At 43.1% G+C, this 27,768-nt stretch overlaps 1 protein-coding gene and 1 pseudogene across 13 annotated transcripts in view; one reads left to right on the top strand and one right to left on the bottom strand.

The window, feature by feature from the left end:
* Nucleotides 1–586: 586 nt before the first annotated feature.
* The window catches only part of Klhl12 (kelch-like family member 12), a 33,719-nt gene continuing 6,537 nt past the window's right edge, over nucleotides 587–27,768 (bottom strand). For 7 of the 13 annotated variants that reach the window (XM_039090401.2, XM_039090402.2, XM_006249843.5 and 4 more), the window contains 10 exons: nucleotides 26,412–26,565; nucleotides 23,474–23,691; nucleotides 18,907–19,056; nucleotides 15,346–15,460; nucleotides 6,968–7,074; nucleotides 5,351–5,546; nucleotides 4,383–4,541; nucleotides 3,997–4,095; nucleotides 2,332–2,518; nucleotides 587–2,126 (listed from right to left, as the gene is read on the bottom strand). In XM_039090401.2, the coding sequence (XP_038946329.1) occupies nucleotides 2,000–2,126; nucleotides 2,332–2,518; nucleotides 3,997–4,095; nucleotides 4,383–4,541; nucleotides 5,351–5,546; nucleotides 6,968–7,074; nucleotides 15,346–15,460; nucleotides 18,907–19,056; nucleotides 23,474–23,691; nucleotides 26,412–26,565 (1,512 nt within the window). In that variant the 3' untranslated portion in view covers nucleotides 587–1,999. Of the gene's footprint in view, nucleotides 2,127–2,331; nucleotides 2,519–3,996; nucleotides 4,096–4,382; nucleotides 4,542–5,350; nucleotides 5,547–6,967; nucleotides 7,075–15,345; nucleotides 15,461–18,906; nucleotides 19,057–23,473; nucleotides 23,692–26,411; nucleotides 26,566–27,291; nucleotides 27,402–27,768 lie in introns of all 13 variants that reach the window. The other 6 variants (XM_008769540.4, XM_039090406.2, XM_039090405.2 and 3 more) reach the window with 4 other exon arrangements.
* Nucleotides 17,549–17,982, top strand: Ndufv3-ps1 (NADH:ubiquinone oxidoreductase subunit V3, pseudogene 1; annotated as a pseudogene).

Genomic DNA, 27,768 nt, shown 5'->3' with positions numbered 1-27,768 from the left:
TGCTCTTTGTTTTTCGAGTCAGGGTTTTTCTATGTAGTCCTGGATCTCACTCTGAAAGACGAGGGTGACCTCAAACTCGTAGGTCCACCTGCTTCTGCCTCCTGAGTGCTGGGATTAAAGGGGCTACTGCCCAGCTCGCTGGCTCTATCCATCCATCCATCCATCCATCCATCCATCCATCCATCCATCCATCTATCATTTTTCATGTAGATTCACAGTATGAAAGGACAGTAAATCAGTCAAGTTTGGGCAAACATTTTACTGATGCTTCAGGTTGACCAGAGAAGCAGCTGAGCTTGTGGGCAGGCATAAGATAAACAGGCTGAGCAATAAGACCAGGAACCTAAGGCTGGAGAGATGGCTCAGTGGTGAAGAGCACTGACTGCTCTTCCAGAGGTCCTGAGTTCAATTCCCAGCTACCACATGGTGGCTCACAACCATCTGTAATGAGATCTGATGCCCTCTTCTGGTGTGTCTGAAGACAGCGGTGGTATACTCACATACATAAAATAAATAATTCTAAAAAAAAAAAAGTTCCTCACATGTCTGTTGAAGACAGCACTACACACAAATTCTCTTAAAGCCATTTGAGACAGTTCATTTTTAATGTTTTCTTAAAAAAATACAAAGGAAATTAACTCTATCAGCAAACACAATTCAGGGAGAGAGGAAAAGTGGGATTCCAGAGCAAAAGGCAAGTGCAGCCCAGTTCCGGCTCCCACACTCTCCTATTTGCTATACCAGTAACTGCAGAATTCACCATGACAGAGGAGCCAGAATGGCAGCTCGGGAACATTGGCAGAGGTGCGGAAACTAACAAAAGATTTTCAATTGTCCTTGATTATTTTGTTCCAGGATGAATAAAATACACTGTAATGACAAGTACAGAAGATATAGCAGGAAGAGAACTGAACGTACCACACAGCAGTATTAAACACTCCTCAGTGGAAGTGCGCCCTTAAAACAACAGGGCAGTAATCAGTACCTGAACTACTAGGCTGCAGCAACCCCACCCATCCCCAAATAAATAGTGTGGAGGCGAAGTAACGTGGTAGCACTTGATTCACCAGGAAGATGGTCTTTTCACCCACATAAGACAAATACTGCCACGGCTATGGGAGCCCTGGCAGGGACTAAGATGATTGTAAAATCACAGATATTTCTAGTTTACCACAGGTATGTTGAACTCTGCACATTTACAGCATTTCTTATTCTAACCTTTTCCACTGTTAATCTCTCAGTCTCCAGTGCCAACCAAGATGGTGCAACATTTTACATTAGAAAGACCATGGAGTCAGATAATATGTCCTTGCCAGCCTTCCAGTTCACACTTCAGTGATTTTCTGGGTTCACCCACATTCCATTCAGCTCCTGCCACTTACTCAAATCTCTGTGCCAACTATGTCTCCCTAAGTGAGAACAGCACGAATCTTCCTTCTTGGCCTCTCAAATGTTGACAGTGATCTCTTGGTTTCCTACAGAAAGGAACTGTGGTGCCTCGAGCTACCTCTGTATTTAGAAAAGATATTTTTGCTTCTGAGTGGAGAAAAGACTTTCATTTTACCAAGCTTATATAAACTGATATCCTTCCAATCACACAGGATGGACACTGCCCACATCTAGTAGGCCATACTCACCTTAATTCTCTGCAATATACGAGGCACAACACATACACACACACACACACACACACACACACACACACACACACACATTCTCCCAAGCACATGGTAAGTTACAAACAGAAGAAAGTGCTCCTCAGACCACAGAGAGCCATGATCTGTGTCTCTGATCCGTGTGTGCATTCTCTTCCCTTGAGGACCTGTTCCCCGTGCGTCTGAGCAGGATGGCCAGTGAGAAGGAGCATGTGCGTCAAATAAGTACAATCATCACAGCACTGGTGCCTGTAATCGCCCTGTGCACACAGTGAGAAGTGAACATTCTGGAAAGGATCCTTCATTCTCCCACAAACTGTTCCCAGCTGGTGTCCAAATAACAGTTACTTTTCTCGGAGAACACACACACCAGCGTCACAACGCTGGGTTCCCATGGAGGCCACTACTTCCCAGCTGTCGATGATAGGGTCATAACACTCAATGCTGCTCAGCAGAGAATTCCCATCGTATCTGACAGGGGAAAAAACAAAAGAAAGAAATGAGGTCTCCAGCCATTTATACACAAGTCCTATCACCTGGGCAAGGGTCCACGCCCCGCACTGGGCCGGGAATGGAAATAGCCCCAGTGGTTGTTCCCACAACACACATTACGCCTCCATCCTGAATGGATTCTTGCCTTGGATACATGGCTCTGGCCCACTTTCAAACTCCTCACCCTGCGATTGCATAGAGTCTCCCTCGAAGCACTGTGGCCCCTACATAGCATCGTGGTGTGGTCATACTTGTGACAGTTGTCCAGGAATCCGTGCGAATGTTATAAGCTTCAACAGAAGAAAGGTGGGCTGTACCATCGAACCCTCCCACCACATAAATATGGTCATTCAGTAGGGCTACTCCAGCACCTGGGGAAAAGAGAGCATTGGCAAATGAAGGTCAGTAAGTCTAGCATCTGATCCCAGTAACTCACTACTGGCTGAGTTGTGGAGATGAGGGACGCAGACGTGTCACACAGGCTTAGAACACTTTAATACAGCAAATGTTAGTGCGCACACTGGCCAACCCTTAGGCTAGGACCTGGAATTCTAGTGGAGGACTGACATGGTTCTCATCTTTGTTTTCATTAACTCACAGACTCCCTCTTCAGCTGGCTAAACAGAAAGCAGGAGGAAAGGTGTTGGTAAGGATGAGAGGAGCAAAGGAGGATGGCCATGGCTCTGCTGTGACCTCTGTCAGAGGCAGTTAGCTGGAACAGCACGTTGTCTGCTCTTTGTTACATCACAGCCTATCCCACTAAGAGTTCTCAGCTGTCATTCAGATGGACCTCTATGACAGTACTTGCCTAGTATATGCAAGGCCCTGTGAGCAGTCCTCAGAATTTTTTTTTTAAATTATTTTTAGGCACTAGAGGTTTTATGTAATACTCATTGCTATTTATTATCAGGTATATGTCACATGTCTGCAATCCCAGGATTCCTTGGAGTCTAAAGTTAATGTGAGCTACATACAGTGAGATCTTAGGTTTAAAAAAAAACCAAAAAACCAAAAAACCAATGTAGTGGTATAACTTGAAGCCAGAAGCAGAAGGATCACCTCATAGCAACTTGTACATGACCAGGACTGCATGGTAGGACCCTCAAGACAAAGTCTAGCCAGGTTGGCAGTGGATGCCTTTAATCCCAGCACTCAGGAGGCAGAAGCAGGTGTATGTGGATCTCTGTGAGCTCAAGGCCATCTTGGTCTACAGAGTGAGTTCCAGGACAGCCAGGGCTACATAGGGAAATTCTGTCTTTAAAAAAGCCAAACATCAAAGTTCAAAGAGTAAAAGAAGAATACACAGACCTCAACAGGACAAAAACACTTACTTAATATGTACTACACAGATAAATTAGGTTAGGTGGGGTTGGGGATTTAGCTCAGTGGTAGAGCGCTTGCCTAGGAAGCACAAGGCCCTGGGTTCAGTCATCAGCTCCGAAAAAAAAAAAAAATTAGGTTAGGTGGTCAGAACTACAACAGGAGGAAAGTACTGACGAATAAGAAATCAGGGGCTGGGGATTTAGCTCAGTGGTAGAGCGCTTACCTAGGAAGCGCAAGGCCCTGGGTTCGGTCCCCAGCTCCAAAAAAAAGAACCAAAAAAAAAAAAAAAAAGAAATCACTGCCCTCAAATGTACAATCTGCCTCAAAGTTCATACTGCCTTCATCATATTGTAGGGAAGGCGGAGGTGAAGGAGGCCGGACTGTGACTCCAGTTTACGTTGAGTCTAGGGTGAAGTACAAACTCCAGTTCTATCCCACTGATACCACACCCAGAACTACACTGTCATTGTACACATCCCGAGACTGACAGCACTTCTGTCACATCATAGATTTGACTTGGTCTTACCAGAACGCTTGGTGGCCATAGGCGTAACATTAGTCCAGTGTCCTGTATGGGGATCATATTTCTCAACTGAATTTAATATATTCAAGCCATCATATCCTCCTGAAAGACAAAATGGAGAACATTCCAAAAAGAAATGTAGATTCTCAGGCTCATTTTAATTTTAGTTGGCCTGTGAAAAATTCAATTGATTCAGTTCTATTTTTTCCAGGTCGGAGAATATGCAACATCCTGCACATTGCTTACAAGAAAAATATAATCCTATTCATGGACAATACATTGAGATAAATCAGAGTTTTTGTTTGATGTGAGTATATACACATAATTTTGGTAAAAGTGATGCCCTCTGGAGTCCACTAAGCTGGCCCAGCCCCACCCCAGGCTCATACCTAGACAGTAGATTATGCCGCTGGCCACCACTAGTCCCGCGCCCTCTCGAGCTGTCTGCATATCTCCCAGCATACTCCACTGGTCAATGTTTGGGTCATACCGCTCCATACTTGTATGACGCCTGCTTCCATCAAAGCCTCCAGAAACGTAAATCATATCTGCTCAGAGTGAACAAATTATAGACTGTTAAATTAAGAAGGAAAAACTTCTAGGACTTTTTTCTCTACAAATCACTGACTGTTAAGATGCGAGGAGGAGATGCACACATGAGTGTAATTACCTCACTCAGGAGATTCAGGAGGAGCTTCAGGAGTTCAAGGCCACTGTGACCAGAGACAAATTCAATGCCAGCCTGAGCTATTTGAGAACTTGTCTCAAGCAAACAAATTCTTATTCTTTCTTCAAGTTGATTTTTATTATTGTTCTTAAATTTCCCACTGTGTATATTAACTGTATATGGTAGTGTGTGTGTAAAAGTATATTTTGTACTCTGAGCATTTTCCCCTTAGATGATAAGTCACTCAAGTCTCGGAAGAAGAAAGGCAGTACAAACAAGCATTTAAAGCTCATTCATGCCTTTATGTACACCCGAGTTTCAGACAAGCTACACAGGGAAATTTACTGAACTCCATCTCAAGAAAATAAAAATTCTTAAGAGATCCGGGTGGTGGTGCATACTTTAAATGTCAGCACTCTGGAGGCAGGGGGAGGTGGATCCGAGTTCAAGGTCAGCCTGGCCTACAAAGGGAATTTAAGGGCAACCATGGCTATATAGAGAAACCCTGTCTTGAAAGACAAAACAAAATGAACTACAAAAAGAAATACTTAAAGGCACTGACGACTGTCCACATGGAATTTATAAACTATGACCAGTGCCCATGACCGTACAGCACAATTGAGCTCAGACATCGGTCATGCTCCCATCAAAGTAGAGGAGCTAAATGAAGCAGCATTTATCATCAACTACCTCCCAGTGTGGTGGCTCCAGCAAGGCCTCGCCGCACATTCATAGGGGCCACAGAGTACCACACTCCGTCTTCATCTGCTGTGTAGTCTAGACACTCCACTGAACTGAGGCGGGAACGGCCATCATAGCCACCAATCACATAGATCCGATCATGTAAGGAAACCGAGGCCACATACCGTCTCTTGCGAGTGATACTCTATGGATTTGGGAGAGAAAAGGAAGAATACCATTCAGATGGGCAAGCTCTAGCCCCACCTTTCTCCGCACCCTGCCTGTTCTAATCTTCTTTGCTTATACCCTGCTTCCCTTCACACAAGGGAAACCCCCTTGTGGCTAAGGTTCACCTTGAAAGGGGCTAGGTGACCACCTACAGAGTGAAATGCTTCTGCCTCATTGGGAGGTTTACAGAACATGTGATAGCTTTCTACTCCCCTTAAGGCACTGCGCCAAGAGACTGAATATCCTTCCATAGGAAAAGAACTGGCACATTGCTAATCCTGAGTCAGTACTGAAATACCCTAAAGGGTACGAGTGGTCCAAAGGCTTTCCATGTCTCCTCAGAAATGGTTCTTGGTTGTACAGTACTGAAATACCAAAAGGAGACTTAACTTTTTCAGTTGAACAGGACTCAACATAACTGAGTTTAATCTAGCACAGCATGACCAACAGTACAGGCTGTGCAGCCTGAACGGTGGTGGCAGCTAAATGTAATACATGGCTCCTGACACTTCCACAGTGAGAACTTCTAAACAGACAGAAACTAAGCTGGGTGTGGTGGTGGCACATGCCTATAATGCCAGCATTTGTCAGCCTGAGGCAGGACTGTCATAAATTTAAGGTCAGCCTGGGCTATACATTGAGTATCAGGCCAGCCAGAGCTATACAGCAAGACCTTATCTCGGTTGGGGATTTAGCTCAGTGGTAGAGCGCTTGCCTAGGAAGCGCAAGGCCCTGGGTTCAATCCCCAGCTCCGAAAAAAAGAACCAAAAAAAAAAAAACCTTATCTCAAAAAACAAGCCAACTGGTGGCTCAAATGTGTAACCCTGGCACCCAGGAGGGTGATGAAAGCCTGTAAGTTTGAAGCCACCCAGGGTTACATAGTGAGACTTTGTCCCAGGGAGGGATGTGTGTGTGTGTGTGTGTGTGTGTGTGTGTGTATGTGTGTGTGTGTATGTGTGTGTGTGAGCAAGACAGTTTCAGGAAGTAAGGAAGCCTGTATGTTTGTGACCAGTCAGGAATACAAAGTGAGATGTCTCAAAACAAACAAACAAAAAAGGGACCAGCAAGATAGTTTGGTAGGTAAAGGTGTCTGCTGCTAAGGCTGATAACCCAAATTTGATCCTTGAGAATTGTTCTCTGACCTCCACACACATGGTATGGCACAGATACGCCCACATGTGTGGACACACACAAAAACAATGGAATAAGAAATGGAAAAAAAAAAAAAAAAAACAAGAAATAACTACTACTATCCAAAGAACTATACACAGTGCGGCTGAAAGGGACATGCACTGTGCTATTCTGAGCTTTTCTACTCACTAAGCTGGTCATTTATGAGCTAGTGTCAAGAACCAATGACATTTCAACTTTGCTGGAAATGGTTCCACCATGACTTACTGGCAAAAAGCTCCACTCCTGTGTCTTGGGGTCATATTTCTCTACCACATCAATAGGAGACTGCTGGCTTCCGAAGCCCCCAACCACCAGAAGCACTTCATTGGCTCCTAAGGACAAAGGCAGGAAAAGGCAGGTTACTTCAGTCTGGCTAGGTGACTGCTTTCAGGGAAATATAAGTAGAAAGGTTCAAATAGGAAACTGCTGTCTTTTTCTGGAGGCACTAGGTACTGGATCAAGGGCCTCAGTGTTCTACCACTACTTGTAAACACTTCTATACCACATTCAAAACTTTTTATTTCAAGACTGGGTGTCTTACTTAGTATAGTACCTCAGGCTGGTTTTGAAATCACTCTGTGGGGTTGGGGATTTAGCTCAGTGGTAGAGCGCTTGCCTAGGAAGCGCAAGGCCCTGGGTTCGATCCCCAGCTCCGAAAAAAAAAGAACAAAAAAAAAAAAAAAAAAAGAACCAGAAATCACTCTGTATAGCCAGGCAGGCCTTGAACTTGCAAGCCTTGTCTCAATCCCTGACATAGCTAGCTTACAAACCTGTGCCACCAGGCCCACCTAGGCTGCTTTTATATTTGCCTGAGAAATAATGTAAAAGCTGTATAATAGGAAGGTATCTGTTTTTTATTTTGTGTTTCTATGTGTTTGAGAATGTCTGTGTGTTCTCTTGACCTCCACACACATGGTATGGCATAGACCTGCCCACATGTGTGGACACACAAAAACAACAGAGTAAGAAATGGAAAAAAACCCTCAAAAATAACCACTACTATCCAAAGAAAAGAAAAGAAAAGAAACTCTTGGGGCTGGGGATTTAGCTCAGTGGTAGAGCGCTTACCTAGGAAGCGCAAGGCCCTGGGTTCGGTCCCCAGCTCCAAAAAAAAAAGAACCAAAAAGAAAAAAAAAAAAAAAAAAAAAAAAAGAAACTCTTTATCGATACCTAACTATCCACACAGCACGGCTGAAAGGGACATGCGCTGTGCTATTCTGAGCTTTTCTACTCTTTTTTTTTTTTTTTTCAGAGCTGAGGACCGAACCCAGGGGCTTGTGCTTGCTAGGCAAGTGCTCTACCACTGAGCTAAATCCCCAACCCTACTTTTCTACTCTCAAAGGTGGTCATTTATGAGGTGAATGCAGGTTTTGTGAATATGTAGGCACTGGTTACGCCTTGTATTTTCTGTGTGCGCCCCTCTTGTGTCTGGTTCTGTACTGCTCTCTGCCTTGCTTTTTGAGACAATGTCTTACTGAACTGTGGGAACTCTACAATTAGGTTGAACAGACTCACCAGCAAACTCAGGGCCTTCCTCTGCACCTCTGCAGCACTTGGGCTGATGGTGAGTGCTGCCATGACTGACGCATGCTGGGAACCAAACAGGTCCTCATGCTGCTGCTGAGCTGCTCTCCTGCTGCAGGAAGGCACTTCTTTCTGAGGCTATAACTTTTCAGAGTCTGAATCTTTGAGACGCACTCATCACCATGGAACAAAGTCCCAGGCCCCCAAGACTGCTCCGTAGGTAAGATCATTGGCTGCTAACTGATGACCTGAGGCCAATCCCCAGAACTGACTCCCACAAACTGTCCAAATGCGCACCCCCAACACACAAAATAAATGCTAAAGAGAATAAAGACAGCCCTTTGTTTTCTTACAGAAAGTAACAGCCTGTATATCAAACTTTCCCTCCCCTAGAGTCGTATTTCTGGCCTTGACTCTCTTCATAGGGCGAAACCTTGGCAGAGTTCTCCTGGACATCTACTCTGAAAACTCACGGGAAGGCAGTGCATTGGTCAAACAATTCAGTAACTAGGGGGTTTTTCAGCCTCTGTGTCAAGTGTCTCAGGTAACCGTGGACTGAAAGAGCAAATGCAGCACCACATATCTGACAAGACAGATCCAGTCTACTAACAGATCTGACATCCAAGCTTTCTTTTTTTGCTCCCCTTCACCCCCATCCCTTTCCATTTATTTATTTATTTATTTATTTGTTTGTTTGTTTGTTTGTTTGTTTATTATAAGTACGCTGTATTCAGACACCAGAAGAAGGCATCAGATCCCATAACAGGTGGTTTGTAAGCTACCATGTGGTTGATGGGATTTGAACTCAGGACCTCTGGAAGAGCAGTTGGTGCTCTTAACCTCTGAGCCATCTCTCCAGCCCACTCCCATCCCTTTCAATTCTTTGAGAACATGTTCCTCTGTGTCTCCAATTCCTGAACTCAAGTGTTCTCCCACTTCAGCATGTACCAGATCACATCTGGCTAAAACATGCTAAATGACACTATAAGGATATGATCAGAAAAATACAGTAAGTTTTCCGTTCATCTTTTTCCAGCCATTATTTATGTTACATTATGTAGTTTCCATCTTTAAAAGTACCAATAAACAAAACACATCAGAGGCAGGCAGACCCCTGTCAGTTCGAGGCTGGCCTGGCCTGTCTCAAAACTAAAGAAAACCAATCAAAGAACAAAAAAATTCACATTTTTTTGCTGTGACTTTGTTCGGCAGCTTGTAAAGGCTAAAGAAACAGTAGTAGTCAGGAAACAGATTTTGTTTTAAACCCCAGAAAAATGATAACTGCCTGTCAACACAAAATTGTTCCATAAATACTAAAGTTCACAGTAGAATTTGGGCAGAGAGGTCAGTATGAGTCACTTTTGTTTTTGTTGAGACAGTCTTGTCCTGTAGTTCAGACTAGCCTCAAACTCACCATCCTGCTTCTACCTCTCAAGGACTTTTACTGTAAAACATTTAACGTGTTTTAGCCAGATGCCATTTATCACCATGCTGACCTACTTAGGGATTTCATGGGTTTACATGGCTAGGACTCTAGCTTAGGGTCTCAACCTTCACTATAAAGGACTTCATAATTTTCCAAGGACAGATCCTGTTTTGAGAGACTGCTCCCTGAGATAGCTTAGCTGTTATAGGCTAGGCTCACAACCAAAATATAAGACAGCTAACAAAGTAAGCATTAGTAAGTCCCAGTAATCACCAGTAACCTTTTCTTTCCGGGCAGGGTAGGAGGGGGAAGATGGATAGGGTTTAGGGATATAGCTCAGAATGGCCCTAAACTTGTGATTTTTTTTCCCCCTGCTTCAACATCTCAAGTACTAGAAATACAGGTGTGTTCTACTATGCCAGGTGCTTTTTGTTGCTGGTTTTTGTTTGTTTGTTTGTTTGTTTGCTTTTGAGAACAGGTCTCTCTATGTGGTTCTAGCTGGCTTGGAATTCACTATGTTGACCAGGCCAATCTAGAACCCAGAGAGATCCAGCTGCCTCTGCCCCCTGAGTGGACCCAATGTCAGATGATTCCTATCTTTTACTTTTGCTAATCAGGACTGAAGAGAAGCTCTCACCTGCTAGGCCAGTGCTCTCACTGAACTACCTCCCCAGTTACTTCTCAGCTTTCATCGTGAGACACAGATGTCTTAATGTACTTGGCAGGCCAGTATGAACTTAAAATCCTTCGGGCACTGGCCTGAGTATCTGTGATTACAAATGTACACTAGGACAACTGACAAGATTAATGTGTAAGCTATTGTATGTCCTTAAAAAATCAAAATCGATCTAGTCAAAGATAATGTCAGCATTTTTTTCAAAGCTATGAATTACATAAAACTAAATCTAAATCCTTAAGGTCAGAAAATAGTTTAAAGAAATGTAGATGGCAAACCTCTAGAGAATCTTCTGCATTTTCTGGCTCATAAAATTTTTCATTGGCTTTAGTTCGGTTTAATAAGCAATTAATGAATGTTATTATGTAAAAAAAAAACAAAACCCTACTTCTGTCTTGGGAAGCACCCTAGTGAGTGAACTCAACCCACTTTACACGGATACAAGCTGTGGCTCAGAGGACAAGCCTTCACAGCAGGTGTCTAGAGTTTACAGAACTAGGAAGAGTGAGGGACACAGCTCAGTGCTGCTGCACTTGGCTAGCAAGCCTCAGGCTGATCCCTACAGAAGATAAAAGTGAAGATAATCCGTGATATAAAGTTAGGAACAGAGGTCTAATGACAAAGTGCCACCTGGTGCCACCCTCCCTGCTCAGTCACTGCTTCACATGCTCGTCTACAAACATGCTATCTTTGAGCTAGACACCGTGGACTCTTACTTCTTCTTTTTTTTTCTTCAATATAAGTTTCCTTTTATTTTGAGACTGAAAATAGTGGAATGAAATTGCTTTGTGGCTGAAACAACTTTTACCGGGAAGGGGCCCGGAGTGCTCATCCATCCAAAAATCAAACTTGCCAAGTCTGAGCCTGCTGCCTCCCTCCCCCAGTTCAAGAATAGAGAAGGGTGGGAGGTCAGCTCAATCTAATTCAGAGTTGTGATGGCTGACTTTTTATTTCTAAGACCACAAAGGTAACTGCACGTTCCTAGGGATAATGCTGCGGTGTGTAAACTAAACAAGCTGCTAACCTGCCCTTGCCAGCCCACCTGTAGGACAGGTAATACTGCTAAAGGCCGAGTGTGGTGGGTCTCTGCTCCTCCCAACAAGTATTCAAGAGCTCTTGCCTTTTAAGGGCTGAGGACCAAACCAGAGGCTCCCATTGGAGGCAGGCCTTCCATCACTGAGCTATAAGCCTACCACTGGCCCATTTTCAAAAATGATTTTTCCCTTAGATGTCCTGTCAGCATGGCTTGGTGTCTGTAGTCTAGCTACTTAAGAGGAGGAGGAAGAGAATTAAGAATGTTAGGTCAGATGGGGCTACAGTGCAAGATTCTATTTAAAGGCGACAGAGAGAGACAGAAGCAGAGACACAGAAAGAGAAAAGAAAGGGTAAAGGAAAGGGGGATAAGGAACTGACTCAGCAGGTAAGGGCATAAAGGCATTTACCCCCAGTATGGACAGACCTGAAGTCTGATCCCCCAGGACCCACTTGGTCCTCTGACCTCTACACACACCATGGTCTGTGCACTGTCCTCCCACCACTGTGGGAGAAGTGGGAAGGGGGAAAGGCCCCAGCTGTGCACACAGGCCTCGATGTTCTGCATACTGCCACACCCCCTGGTAGAGCTGTGCTGTGATCTACTTATCATCCACGCCTCTACAGGAGGGCCTTGGGCTGTACATCATTCTTTGGAATATCAACAATATTTGGTCAACATACTCACTTTTTTTTTAATGACTTATTTATTTCTGTATATGAGTACATCATTACTATCTTCAGACACACCAGAAGAGGACATCGGATTTCATTACAGATGGTTGTGAGCCACCAGGTGATTGCTGGGATTTGAACTCAGGACCTCTGGAAGAGCAGTTGGTGCTCCTAACCACTGAGCCATCTCTCCAGCCCCAACATACTCACTCTTAAAGACTGGATACACTGATGGGGTTGGGGATTTAGCTCAGTGGTAGAGCGCTTGCCTAGGAAGCGCAAGGCCCTGGGTTCGGTCCCCAGCTCCAAAAAAAAGAACCAAAAAAAAAAAAAAAAAAAAAAAAAAAGACTGGATACACTGGTGATTACACTCCTACGCCCATTCCACCAAGAACAGGTAGGAAAAAGGAAGGCAGGACATGGTTTATATAATTTCACCTTGGCTCAGCAGTGTAAACATGTTTAATACTGTGTGTGTGATTAGAAAACGGTTACTATATCTTATAGTTAAAGGAAGGAAATGGCTGTGGTGACTCATGACTATAACCTGAAACTTAGAAGACTGAGGCCAGGTGGCTTGGGTTCAAGGTCAGCCTGGTTTACACAATGAATTCTAGGCTAGCTTGGACTATAATGTAATAGCTTACCTAAAAATAACAAAATAAAACAAATCCCCTAAACCAAACCAAAAAATGGAAATTATGCAAATATTTTCTGTAACTTCTGTTCTCACACTTTATTCCTTAGTCTATATGTGTTGATCTATATTTTTGTACATACTACATGACATATAGATCACATGCTTTTGTCATACTGCAGGAGTTAATACCTTTCCTGGTTCTTCTTTGTATGCTTTTAGCTTATGTATGTGTTCCAGCATGAGTTTGTATGTACAAGTGTGCAGGTGTCTTTGCGGAGCAGAGAGGACCTCAGATCCCCTGAACTGGAGTCACAGACTGTATGACTCTCCTGATGTGGGTACTGGGGACCCAGACCACGTCTTTGGGGCGAGAGCCGCGCTCTTAACCCCGGAGCCAGCTCCAGCCCCAGTTCCTCTCTACCTCCCTCCTTCTCTAAACACTTCTGCGTGGTAGAATTTAGGGTGTTTTTAATTTTTTTGCTTCTATATATTTTAATATTAAACACACAGTATGTATGACACTAAAAAGCACTGGCGGTGGGCGGGACTGGAGAGATGGCTCAGTGATTCAGAGCACTGGCTGCTCTTCCAGAAGAAAGAAGTTTGGTTCCCAGCACCCACTCGGTGGCTTACAATTGTCTGCAACTCTAGCTCTACGGGGATCTGGCATCCTCTTCTGGCCTCTGGGCATATACATCCTCCATTCAGGAGAAACACTCACATACAATAAAACAAAATAAAAACACTTAAAATGGAAAGAATTTCATTAAAAACAACAGCAAAGAGGCCCACAGACATGGTGCAGTGGTCAAAAGCTCCCACTATTCTTAGAGAGGAGGTTTGGTTCCTAGCACCCAGGTGGCTCATAACAGCTTATAACTCCACTCCAGGAGATCTGGTCCCCTCAGAAACTCACGTAAACACAGATACACACGAATAAAAGAAATTTTAAAAACAAAACAAGAAAAAAACTAGAAATAAACACTGCTTACTCCTCTATCAATAGACAACTTGATTATCAATATCCAACATATATTAACTCTAAAATAAAAAATAAGGAAAGTAAATAATGATAAAACATTAGGGGCTAATGAGATGGTTCTGTGGCTAAGAATCTGTTCCTAGAACCCACATGGTGGTTTACCACAATCTGGAATTCTAGTTCTAGGGAATCTGATGTCGTCTTCTGACTTCTGTGGGCACTGCACACATGTGGTACACAGACATGTAAGCAGGAAAACACTCGAAACATATATAATAAAAATAAATAAATTCTTAAAAAAATAAAAGCAAATGAAGTACCACTTCATATATACTTCATAAATGATAATCTACAAAACAGCTGTACACAGTCACAGGGAGGCTCTCTTGTCAGAGAAGTAACAGGGAACAAGATAAAAATAGCCGATATTTACTCTGTGCCAGCTAGGTATCTTATCTGTGCTCCAATTCAGTCCTCCCAAAAACCCACTCAGAAGAAACTAAGCCTCATTTTAGGGGTAAAAGCATAGGATCAAATAAGTATTTATATATATATATATATATATATATATATATATATATATATATATATATATAGAGAGAGAGAGAGAGAGAGAGAGAGAGAGTGAGTCAGTCATTGGAGACAGGGTCTACTATTTAGCCCTGGATGCTTTGGAACTCACCATCTGGACCAGGCTACTCTTGAACTCACAGAGATCAACCTGACTAGGCCTCCTGAGTGCTGGGATTAGTGCTCTGTCCTATCCAGTTAGGATCAGATAAATTGTTATCGCCGATCACCACTGGCAGGGCTTAGATTGAACCTCTCTCTGTTTGCTAACATAGGCAGCACTTATGTGACAGTAGCTATTCCTAGCCTTTTCCTAGCCTTCTTCATCTAATTGTCATAACCTTCTTAGAGCTGGATGTGAAGTTGATTCCCAGGTCACAGATAAAGCATCAGCAGACAGAGTAAATTTCCTGCCTAAGGTAAGGAGTAAACCAGAAATCTGTACCACAACTCTGGCCTCATAGTCAGGATTTTACCCTTGATATGTGACTGTCAGAAGCCCTGTAGTTTTAGGACTGTGTTTGTTTGAGACAGTTTATCATGCTGGCTTCTGACTGTTTATGTGCCCAAGGATGAACTTACTCTTCCTGTCTCTACCTCCTAATTGCAGGCATTTACCACCATTTCTGTTGTGCTGAGGCTTGAACTCAGGGATAGGGAAGCACTAACAACCGAGCTACATTCCAGCTCCAAGCCCTTTATGTAAACGCTGAGGTAGAAATCTGATGCTACATAATATATGATAATTTGTAAGATGGTTTTCTCTTTATCTAACTGAATCTCTAATAGCTATGTGCCATAAAGACTACAGGAAATAAAAGCTTAAAATGGCAGCTACTTGCCTAAGGAGATTAAAATCAGGTCTGAAAACAAGTCTACTGTATGTATTACAGATATCACACTGTCTGAAAAAGGAGTAGAAAGACACCTCCAGGGGTTGGGGATTTAGCTCAGTGGTAGAGCGCTTGCCTAGGAAGCGCAAGGCCCTGGGTTCGGTCCCCAGCTCCGAAAAAAAGAACCAAAAAAAAAAAAAAAAAAAAAAAAAGACACCTCCATTCTGCCAGGAATACCAGCTTACCTAGTCGGGCTCTTGTCCTGGGTCCTTGCATCTGACTCCGAAGTTCAGGCCTCAGGTGAAACTTCTTGGCTTCATCAACTAGGTCCCTGCACTGTAAACTACAGCGGATAAAAGGCTAAAAGACAGAAGGGGACCAGGCATCTCTAACGTTGTAATAACAATGGCGCATATAAAGCAGAAAGTTGTGTATGCAGACAAAAGCATGTAAGGACTAGTACGAATCCTGAGGGAGCTGGCTTCACATCCCAGCTCCAGGACTTGGAGGATTTCTGAGACTTCAGGCCAACTCAAGGCTACATAGTGACTTCTGGGCCAGGCTGATCTAGAGGGAGACACTGTCTCAAAAAGACAAGACACATGTTCTCTCTCTCTTGGAAAAATTGTCTTCTCCAAAATAATTTCCCCAAAGCTATCTCTCTCCTTCCTTCCTTTGCTCCCCAACCCACTTCATCCTTTCTCTGCGACAGGTTCCCCGGTAGCCCAGGTTGATCTCAAACTTACAACAGGGCATAGGATAAGTTTTAACATCTGGTGTTTCTGCATTTATCTCCCAAGTTCTGTGTTATAGGAATGCATTCACCATTAGCCCAGCTCTCACATCTATATCCAATGGTGCTCTAGATGGGTGGGAGAAATGGCCCACTTTGGTAAAAGTCCTCCCATGTAAACACGATGACCCAAGTTCTGTCACAAGAAACCACATAAAAAGCTAGACAAGGGGGCTGGGGATTTAGCTCAGTGGTAGAGCGCTTACCTAGGAAGTGCAAGGCCCTGGGTTCGGTCCCCAGCTCCGAAAAAAAGAACCAAAAAAAAAAAAAAAAAAAAAAAGCTAGACAAGGTAGCCTATACTTGTAATGCCCCTACTAGTGGATAGACAGGCATATCCTTGGGCTTGTTGCCAGCCCAATCAGAAACTCCAGGCCAGTCAATAAGAGACTGCATCTCAAAAGCCAAGGTGGATGGTCTGAGGAACAGCACCAAAGACTGACCTCTGGTCTACATGTGCATGCCTATGTGCACATATACACATATACCTACATAGAAAATACATCTCTGTATTAGTGTCTACCTCCACACTGTACTTTGCTCTCTAGTTTAGAAAAACAGTCCCTATACACCGTGCCAGTAAGGTCTCCAAATGGCTCCTAGCTGGGAGGAGCTCTGCCCAAAGGCAGGCATGTCAAGGCCTACACTTTCCCTTCAGGCTCTGATACCCACTTCTTAGCTCGGCTAGACTGAGGGCTGGTGACAGCTTGGCTGTTCTAGAGCTATAGTCTCCATGGTCTTTTACAGTTTCTCCAAATGAATAAGTTTGTAAGCAGCTCTTTATATATACAGTAAGCCTTCCTTAGAACTGTACCATCTGCTTCCTGTTGGGATCTTCAACTCACAGTTTTAGTAGTTTGACTCCAAGAAGTTTTTAGTATGCATTGGAAATATACAACAGTAGCAACCACTGCTGTACACACATCTCTAAAAGCTTCTGCATATGAATACTGGCAACCATGTGGGTCCCTAGCCAGTGGTATAGTGTGGCCTACATTAAGGGCAGGCCTTACCACTTGAGTTAAACCTTTCAGAATCCCCCCTCACAGACAGACCAGTTGGTGTGTTTCCCAAATCAGTCTGCTGATAGTGAAGCTCATCTTCACGCCCTTTGTGTCAATCTTTACATTATATTTTGGTATAGAGATCTGGAGCTAGGATCTGGAGGCTGAAACCCTAAATCAAACTTTCCTTAGGAAGATGACCCACACCTAACCAAGGGGAAAAGCTCAGCGGGCACCAGCTTTTCTCTCCGCCTCCTGACTGTGGTACACATGACCCACAGCTTCATGGGTTTTCTGCCATGACTTCTTCAGGATGAACTATAACTTTCAACTGTGAACCAAGATAAACCCTTTCTTCCTTAAGTTGCTTTTGTGGGGTATTTTATCACAGCAACAAGAAAACTAACCAATAGAAGGCTTAAGAAAGAAGGGGAAAATGAGTTTGAGATGTGACATTAATTAGCCTGAATTTTTTTTAATTGGGGGGGAGGGTGTTCCAATATTTGTTTACTTGTTTGAGACAGGGTCTCATACAATCTAGGGTGGCCTTGAACTCTTGATACGCCCGCCTATCTCTACCACGAGATGACAGGCCTCACCACAACAGGCCAAGCAAATTTTGTAAAGTGAATAACTAAGAAACTATTTTTATGACCTAGGTGCGACCTCGGCGCTGGGCATCTGTACCATGGCGGTCTCTCTCCTGCTGCGGGGAGGACGAATCCGGGCGCTGAAGGCTGCCCTTCTCGAGGCAAAGGTGTTCCGAGGAGAACTGGCTTCTACAGTGCCCCTGTCTACAGAGTCCGAGAATAATAAAAAGGCGGCAGGACCAACTAGCAAGACGGAAAGTGTGTTCAAAGAGCCCACACTGGTTCCCGAGTCGAGTGACACCACCACCTACAAGAACCTGCAGCATCATGAGTACAACGCATTCACCTTCCTAGACCTGAACCTGGACCTCTCCAAGTTCAGGCTGCCACAGCCGTCTTCAGGACGAGAGTCGCCCCGGCACTGAACTCAACTCAGGGTAGACCCCCGTGTGGTCCCTTGAATTCTTGCCTGTGAGAATAAAAGTCAGAGGCACAAAAAAAAAAAAAAAAAAAAAAAAAAAAAAAGAAAAAAAGAAACTATTTTTATGGTTAACTTTTAAAATAGTCAGGTCCTGGCCAAGAAGTAACTCAGCCACTGGGCTTCACCTATATGATACAGATCAGCGCTTGCCAAAGGACACCTGTCAGCGGAGGGACCGCCTCCACTGGACTGGGTGTGTGTCAGAAAGCAAGCTAAGCAAGCCAACGGAAGCCAGTCAGTAAGCAGTGTTCCTTCACCACCTCTGCTTTAGCTCCTGCCTGCAGGCTCCTGTTCTGAACCTGAACCCCTGCCCTTGGGTCCCTTGATTATGGACATGCAAGGAAATGAACCCTGCCCTCCCCATGCTGCCTTGTGGTCATGGTGTTTATCACAGCAGACAGAAAGCCAAGTAGGACAGCAGTCCATGCAGGGCAGTGTATGTGTGCACGCATGCGTGAATTATAGTGTACACACACACACACACACACACACACACACTATTACAAACATTGTTGCAACTTAAGTTAGAGAAATATCTTTATAAAACAGCAGAGAGCTCAACTGCATTAAGCTGAGTAAATCAGACTTACTAGAGGTAAAAACATGAGGGTTTGCCACACAAAGCAACTTTTGTTTCATCTTTTTCAGAGCAATTTATAACAATTTATGTTTAACAGAGACTGGTACACGGTTTTTATAAAACATTCAGAGGCACATAAAACAAAAAGGAAAATTAAGTTAAATTATGGATTTTCATTTGTGACAGAGGCCTGAGTTACCAAGCAATAAATATTTCTTATGCCTAGAATGTTTACCGCTCCAGCCTTCCTGTGGAAAGGGACAGGTGACTTGGCCTACATTAAAGCTGCTGGTTTGGAGTAACTGGGCTGTGGAGTTAGTGGAGTCTCTGGACACCAAGGGCATGCCTGATGTGACTTACCTCAGCATCAATCACATCTGTAATGTACCTAGGGGTCAGCAGGGGCATCCGAACATACTGCAGGAGGTCAGGCAAAGACTCCTCTCGCTCCTTCTTGGCATGCTTCACCCAGTTGATGACAGCCTCAAAGACTGGCTCTTCAGAATCCACCTATTACAGAATCCACATCACAGACTTTTACTTTCCCAGTGAAAAAGCTTCCCACACTAAAAAGCAGCCATGCTCACTTTCTCCTTTTTGCTCCTTGCCCTCCATTACTGTTACTTCCCAGCTTCCAGAAACATGGAGGTTCTGGGAAAACAATCTTTCCAGATACAGGAAGAGAATTATAAGCAATTTAAAAAGAACTAGGAAAGCATTCAATAAAGATGAGCCACACGTCGGCCTTCCTTTCAGAACTCTATCTACTCTTGAATTCTTGTCTGGTCATTCCTGCGACTTTAGTAAACATGGGAGAGAAAATCCGTTATCCTAATTAAAATTGAAATAATTTTTATTCATAGTTGCCTCTGAAGCAAGAACTTCACTTTATCATCATAAATAACACTACAGCTTTCAAAGTATGGTTAGTCAGCATTTAAACAACTACTATGTGTTAGATTCTGTGCTGTTTTGACATATAGTTTCAGATCTTTGAGGATCTTCAATTATACATGATAAACAGATAAAGTAAGAAACACTCTCTAAAGTATGTATTATATTATATTATATGTATTATTTTCCACCAGGAAAGCAACAGGCACAGTAAGACATAGGGCTTTCCAAAGGCAGTCACGGGTGCAGGACCCATGCTCTCTCAGCAGTCTCTGGGCATATGTAATCTGAGGCTTCTTTTGAACCGCAGTGCCTGCATGAAAGCAAACCAATACACCTTGCACGCCTTTTCCCAAGAACTGTGGTGCTTTGGTAAGCAGAAATGTTTGGGCATGTTCCTTCATTTTATAAATTTACTGAACTTCTACTAAGTGCTAAGCACTGACTTCACTGACGATGACAAATCAAGTCTAGTAGCAAGCCGAAATCTGATGGACAAATAGCAAAAAACCCTGAAGAATAAAAAGAATGAACTCAAAGGGTCAGAAGTGGCAGCATATACTGAAAATTCTAGCACTTGGAAGGTTAAAGCAGGAGGATTGCCTAGGTAGTGAGTTCAGGGCCAGCCAGGGATCCAGAATAAGATCTTATCTCAAATCCCCAAGAACACACCAAGACAGAAAAGAGCACACCAGAAGCTCTAGAGCTGTACTCTGTCACTGCAGTGGCATTTAACGAAAATAAGCAGAGCTCGGCTTCTTAGCAGTACTAACTACATTCCAATTACCCAACATGCCTAGTGGCTATCAGACCAGGCAAGGAAACTTAGTCTATCTTGAAAGAATTTTCTACAGGTCTGAACTGACCTAGAGCAGAGAGAACTGGCACATAGGGACATTTTAGCTAACCAGCCTTGTAGGAAGAAGTGTGAGTGGTGACAGTTGGAGGTAAGCACCAGGCTGCTGAGGGCGTCATAGTAAGAGCAACTGGGTATCATTTGAACATCTCCATAGGACAGGAATAAAGAGGTGTTTGTAAACACTGCGTGGTAACCGTGGGTTAACACTCAGAAGGGCCAAGCACTGCAAGATCAGTTGCAGTCCTCTTTATACAACAGGCTAGACGCCAGGTGTTGGCAGTCCTGAGATGTGTGGGAGGTCAAGGTGATCCATCTCACAGACAGATGATGGGGGGATGCACCACACTCATTCTTAAGAAACTGCTCTAGCCAGGCGGGTGGCACATGCCTTTAGCCCCAGCCCTGGGGCTGCAGAGGCGTCTCTGTCGTTCCAGGACAGGGTGGTCTACAGAGTTCCAGGATGGCCAGGGCTACACAGAGAAACCCAGGCTTAAAAGCATGTATATTGTTTTCTTTTATCTAAAAGCAAACAAATTAAAATTTCAGAGAAAATGCTAAATGTGCCTGTGAATGTCAATGATTCATAATGGGAAAATATTCTTCACAAAGTTCAGACAAGACACTGCCCTTAATGTTTGGGGCAGTCCTGTGTGCGATTTAATGAGACGACACACTGCCTCCCGCTGAGTGCTGCGGGTCTGTGCTGGGTCTGGTGTCTCGCAGAGCACAGGCAGGCCTTGAGCCTTTGACCCTGCTACCATCTTTTGCCGTCAGCTATAGGGTTACAGACCAGCACCGCCATGCCTGCTCCAACTGTTTTATTTAACAAGAGGAAGAACCACGTAGCAACTAGAAGTCAAGACATCTGGTTCCAGTTTTGTGCTGGTTTCCAGAAAGGAAAAAAACAAAACAAAACAAAAACAAAAACCCTTTTGTTGTCATTCCAGAAAAAAAAGGACAAAAGCCCGTCTTGATATTCGAGGAAGGAAAACTACATAAAAATGCTCACGTTGTTTTCGTCTTGGCCTCTGAATATGGCCAGCTATTTGCACTCTCTGGTCCATCTTATTTTATCCAGATTCTACAACAGGTCCAAAATGAACATTTTTGTGCTGATTTCCTAATGAGGGCCTTTAGAAGCAAACTGGTCACCTGGCAGTGAGCTCACCCATAACTTAATGTTTGGGGGAAAGGCCTTGGGAATAGGAGGCCTGATTTGTGTTTGTTTGTTTTTCTTGTTGCTGTTGCTACTTGGAGAAAGGGTTTCATATAGCCCAAGCTAGTCTGGTACTCAATAATGTAGCAAAGGAAGGTTTTAAACTGATCCTCCTGCCTGTATGATAGAAATACAGGCACAAGCTAGCAAACCCGCTTTTAAACTTCCTTTTTTCCCTTTCTTTTGTTCTTCTGTGGTCTAGGATGGCTTGAACGTCACAGTTCTGCCTCCCATACGCTGGAGTGACAGGTGTGTGGCATCACCTCTAGGCTGGAGTGACAGGTGTGCGGCATCACATCTAGCTGCTTGCCTGGGTCTGAATCGTGCTATACTACTATACTGGGATTAAAGGCCTGTGCCACAACACCTGGCATAAACTTAACTTAATTTTCTAAGTCTGCACTTAGTATACTATGACGGTTTACCTCTGAGCCACAGTCTGATAACTGCAGACAGATGTGGGGATTAGGTGGATGCCACAGGAAGATACTTAGAGCTGGGTCAGTGACAGCACTTGCCTACCATGCCCAAGACTTACCAATTCCAAACTCTAACACAGAAACACAAAGGAATCAAAAGAGGAGGTGGGAAGAGGAAAGAAGAGAGTAGATGCACCAAGGGATAGGGATTTTTCCCTGTAAGTACTTGATATGCCTTTGACAAATTAACCAATTGTAAACGCTAAGTACTATTTTCCTATAAACAGTAGCACTAAGTATCATCACTGTGCTTTCTCATACACAGACAAATCAAGAAGAGTCACGACAGGTGTGGTGGCACACACCTTTATTCCTAGTACCTGGGAGACAGCGACAGGTGGATTTCTAAGTTCAAATCTAGTCTGGTCTACACAGAAAACCCCTGCCTCAAAAAAGCAAAAATAGATTAATAAATAAATAATACGAAGTATAAAAAACGTCATATTTTTCTAGCTAACCACTGGCTCCTACATGTGAAGAAAACACTTTGTGGCCACAAAGTCTGCAAAGGAAGACAAGGTCCTGCACCGTGGGGGTGAGTACAAGACCAACCAGTCTTTGACACATTAGCATCTCTAACAGCGCCTCTCCAGGCTGGCATAAAGTCAACTTGGGGAAACATTACTCTCTAAGTAAAAACAATTTATCAACTGCTCTTATCAGTTTTGTCTTACGACAGTTTGTTAAAGAAAAATGTACAGCAAAAACTGGCTAAAATTTAATAAAAGTAAACTTAACACCTTTTATTTTCTAACACGCATACCTGTTTTGTAGCCAATCAGAAAAGAGACCATATGGTTTACACAAAGTGTATCACAGAATCTCTTTTCTCCTAGGGTGCTTTGTTTTTTAGAGAGACAGTCTCACTGTTGCCTAGGCAAGCTTGTGATCCTCCTGTCTCAGCCTCTTGAGTACTGGGATTACACATACGCAATGGCACACCTGGATGGCCACACAATTTCTTTAGGTAGCAAACTCTCCTACAGCATGTCAAAGCATTTAACCCAATCTAATATTTTCTAACGTGCCTGTTATATAAACTAAGAAACATGCTCAGCAATGTATTTATTTCAGTATAGAAGTAAAACTCAAGAGCAATCAATATACACACAGGACTTGGGTCTCTTCTAGAAGCTACTGACTAAAGGACTAATACCCTGGAGATTAAAGTACAGGCTTCAAAGACATCTACTAGTCCTCTGTTAGATTCCTCATTCCCACTTATAAACCTACACACAACGAACACTACCACACAGCCAATGGGTAATAGTATTGTACAGAAATTTTACCTTGTTTCCAATTTCTGCATTTAATTATATATAAATATATTTGATGAAGGACCAGGGCAGTCTTTTTTCTCCACAGATACACAAATAAATTAAGACTTTTGGCACCAGTAGGGGTATTTGATTATGAAACCATACTATGGACATCTGCTCTGTAATTAAAAAAAACTGTAACACCAAGCCAAATCTGTACCTGAATCTCATCGCACTTGATTAGCTTCTCCACCTCTCCTTGACTCAGAAGAATGAACTCTTCGTGCTGTACCACTTCAGGAAAATGCTTCTGGCTAAAAACCTCAGCTGCTTGCATCAGGTCAACGCAATTGTGAGTTTCAGCAAAATCCCTGATACCCAGGCAATTAGATGGATCCAACTGACTTTCTAAGAACTCACAGCAGGCTTGTTTTACACCTAGGGCAAACACAGGCAGTGAGCAGACTTCAGGATACTTGGCCAAGTGTAAAGTAGCCTTCCGTTCTTGGATCTTAAAGTCTTCTCTACATGTTACGGGGAACCCTAGCTCTACACCTTAACACAAGAAAATGTGTGGTCCAGGCATTTAAACAGTGGCTATACTATGTCACCTTTAAAAGCCCTTTAAACTTGCTTCTGCCTCATCTTTAAAATGAGTGTAGCAAGTCCAAATTAGCTTCAGGAACCATTAGACTGCTGCAAACTCTTAGCCTCTGGAACCAATCTGAAAGAGTAACTTAATTTACTATGTTCTTATTTCCTACTCTAAATAGTTGTTTTGTTAAGATTTACTTATTTTTATTTTGTGTGTAAGTATTAAGTCTGCACATATATAAATACACCATGGCATGCAGTGTCTGAGAAGGTCACAGTTGTCCCGTGGCACTGGAGTTTAAGGCAGTTGTGAGTCATTATGTGAGTGCTGGAAACCTGACCCAGGTTCTCTGCAAGACAAGTACCCTTGAACACAGAGCCATCTCTCTAGCCCCTATATCAAACTTATTTTAAACCTTCAGTAAAAGAAAACACTCCTATAATCCTCTGGTCAATTTAGAATAAAAGCTTGGGTTGTACTTTGACAGAGAAGCAGCATTGCCAGTCTAGCATCTTGGCATAAGCAAGGCCTTGGTTTCAATCCCTGACACTGGGAAAAGGGACGGTCCAGTGCATGAACTCAGTTCTTTTTTGGTTTGGTTTTTGAGACAGAGTCTTACTGTGCAGCCCTAGCCAGTCTAGAGCTCACAGTGTAGAAGAGAATGGTCTCAACTCACAAGTATCTTTCTGAATCTCTCTCTGGAGTGCTGGGATTAAAGGCCTGTGCCACAACACCTGGCATAAACTTAACTTAATTTTCTAAGTCTGCACTTAGCGCGCTCCACTTCACCTCAGTCTTATATGACAGGTGGGGAATGAGGACTGGACATAGGCGTCTGTGCCTGTAATCCCAGCATTCAGGAGGCTACGAAGGATCACACATTCTAGGCCAGTTTAGACCACACAGTGATACACTTATCTAAAACAAAACAAACAGCAGTAAGAATGTTTCAATTAAGTGGATACATGGTTGGAGGTTGAAGGGACAGATGGCTAGTTACCATGGTGACAACTGTAATCCTAGTGCTCAGAAGGCTGAAGCAAGAAGACAGAATTAGGACCAACTGGGATACAATTTAGGGCCAGCCTTGTCTATACAGTGTAGACCATCTGAAAAATTATATTTTAACTCCTATACATCAATTTAAAGTTTATTTACTTCTTTTTGAGACAGGTCTACCTATATAGCCCATGCTGTTTCTCCTTCTCAAGTAGAAGGTAAATTTTATTTTATTATTTTTTTGTTTGTTTTGTTTTTCTGAGAGAGTTTCTGTGTGAAGCCCTGGCTGTCTTAGAACTAGCTCTGAAGATGAGGCAGGTATCCAACTCACAGAGCTCTACCGGTCTCTGCCTCCTGAACTCTAGAATTAAAGCATGTACCACCACTGACTAGCATAAATTTTATTTTCAATAGGTATCTTAAGGCACACATAGAGGTGCATGCCTTTAATTCCAGCATTTCAGAAACAGAAGCAGGTGGATACCCTTGAGTTAGAGGACAACCTGAGCGGCAAGTTCCCAGATAACCAGTTACATAGTGAGACTCTGTTTCAAAAACAAACCAGGGAACTGGAGAGATGGTTCAACAGTTAAACACACTATTATTCTTGAAGATCTAGGTCCAGTTCCCAGCCCCCAGAATGCAGTCCACAACTGCTTGTAACTCCAGTTTGAGAAAATCCGATACCCTCTTCTGACCTTTGTGGTCATCAGAGGTCACCCATTTGAGTATAACACAGATACACATAAAAAGATAAATAATAAAAGTAAAAAGAAAATTTAAAAGATATTTTCCATGATTCAGACTTAAAGATACAAAAAGGTTTATAAGAAAAAGTCCTTAGTCTCACCATGAACAAAGACATCAAATGACAAGGTAAATAATCAGTATCTATGTAGACAATGAATATTATCAGCTTCTTGACAATTTTTACCATGTATGCATACACACATATATACATGTATGTATTAAGGAAATACCTATATTTTCCATTCTGCTTTGTTTGGTTCAGTTTAATTGCTTAATGTGAATGGGTGCTTTGCAAACATGTGTATCTGTATGATGCCCAGAAGAGGGCATTAAATTCCCTGGAAATGAAAATAATTGTGAACCACCAGTGGATGCTGGGACTCAAACACAGACCCTCCTGAAGAACAGTCCATGCTCTTAAGCCCTGAGCCACCTCTTCAGCCCCATCGGTTCATTTTAAGATGTAGTCTCATTTTACACACTAAATCGGCTCCAAATTCATACAATCCTCTGCTTCTTAAGTGCTGCGATTATTGGTGTCAGCCACCATACCTATTTCCATATTTTCCTATTTCCACCTTCCATATTTTCAAAAACAGAAAAAGTTTAAATGTTTCCTTTTACAAGACCCAAATACTCATATGTGGAGAGATTCTTATGCATTGCTTTTAACTATATCTGATCTTTCATGCTCAAAGATTCCAATGCCATGCTTCCAGACTGACCTCTGAAAGTCTCTTGATTAATTTTATGTCAATGAAAAACACTTCCAGGGCTACTGTGTCAGGAACAAGACACCTTTTATTGTCTATACCTTTCAACTGGAGAAGACAGGCTGCAGGGAGCAGTTCTTGAACATTCTCCACTGTCACATGTACTGTTTCTGTATACACGAAGTCCAACAGGATTTCCATTGTAGAAGCAGTTAAACCTTGAATGTCAACATATGGCTTCCCCTTCTCTGAAAGCTGAAAATTCATGAGGTAGGAAAGGATGGTACTTTAGATTCCACAAGGTAAAAGACAGAATCCAAGTCTAAGAGCTTAAAGGTATACTGGTACTAATTAAATACACATCTTTCAAAAACAACAACGTGGGGTTGGAGAGCTAGCTCAGTGGTTAAGAGTCCTGGCTGCTGGCTGGGCAGCGGTGGTGCACACTTTACTCTCAGTGTTTGGGAGGCAGAGACAGTGGATCTCTGAGTTCGAGGCCAGCCTGGTCTACAGAATGAGTTCCAGAATGGCCAGGGTTACAAAGAGAAACAAAAACAAAAGAGTACTAGTTCCTCTTCCAGAGGACCTAGGTTCAATTCCCAGCACCCATTGCAGCTCTCAATCATAACACCAGTTCCAGGGGTCAAGCCATTTTCTGACCACCACAAACACCAGGCTCACACATTTGAAACAGTCATACATGTAGGCAAGACACTTATAAGCATAAAATAATTTTATAAAAAGCTTAAAATTATAATAAATGTTATTTAATTTGTATCTAGCAGGTATGACATGTATGGGCAGTTGGCTGTATCCTTAGGAGTGAACAAGAGAATAGCAAAGTTTCTAGAGAATTAACCTGATTCCATATTAAAACCAACACAGATATTTTAGAAAACAAAATACGAAAGTTTCATGAACCACTGTACCCATGTGCCTTTATGATAAAACATTCTCTCTCTTCTTTCCTCTCCTACACACCTGATTATGCTATGTGGCTGACCTGGTTTCCAGGTTGTAGCCCAAGCTGTCCTTGAATTTATAGCCATCCTCTCACCCAGACTTCTGAGGGCTGGCATTACAGGCATTTGCTAAAACAGAAACAGTCAATGAAATGTCATGGAAATAGGACTCTGAGATTTACAGCTACAACCTCCTCCAGGACGACCACATTCCTCTCCCCTGCCCACCCTCAGACTACATCTGGATAGAAAGAGAACGTGGATATCACTGCAAGTGGCTCCTCAGCTAACACTGTTTGAGATGGGGGAGGGGGACTGCAGTGATCCAGAGCTGCTCTAGGCTATGCAGTGACATCAAACGTCAAAAAATGAGATCAAAAGCAAATGCAACAGCAAAACCTCAGCCCTAGGGCAGAGACAGGTAGATCCCATGACTCTCCTGCAAGCTCAGGGTTCAGTGAGAGACCTTGTCTCAAAAAGTAAGGTGGAGAGGAGG

The sequence above is a fragment of the Rattus norvegicus genome, chromosome 13, assembly GCF_036323735.1.
Source record: "Rattus norvegicus strain BN/NHsdMcwi chromosome 13, GRCr8, whole genome shotgun sequence".
Classification (NCBI taxonomy): Eukaryota; Metazoa; Chordata; class Mammalia; order Rodentia; family Muridae; genus Rattus; species Rattus norvegicus.
Note: the sequence above shows the minus strand (reverse complement) of the source record. Positions and strands in the feature narration are given on the sequence as shown.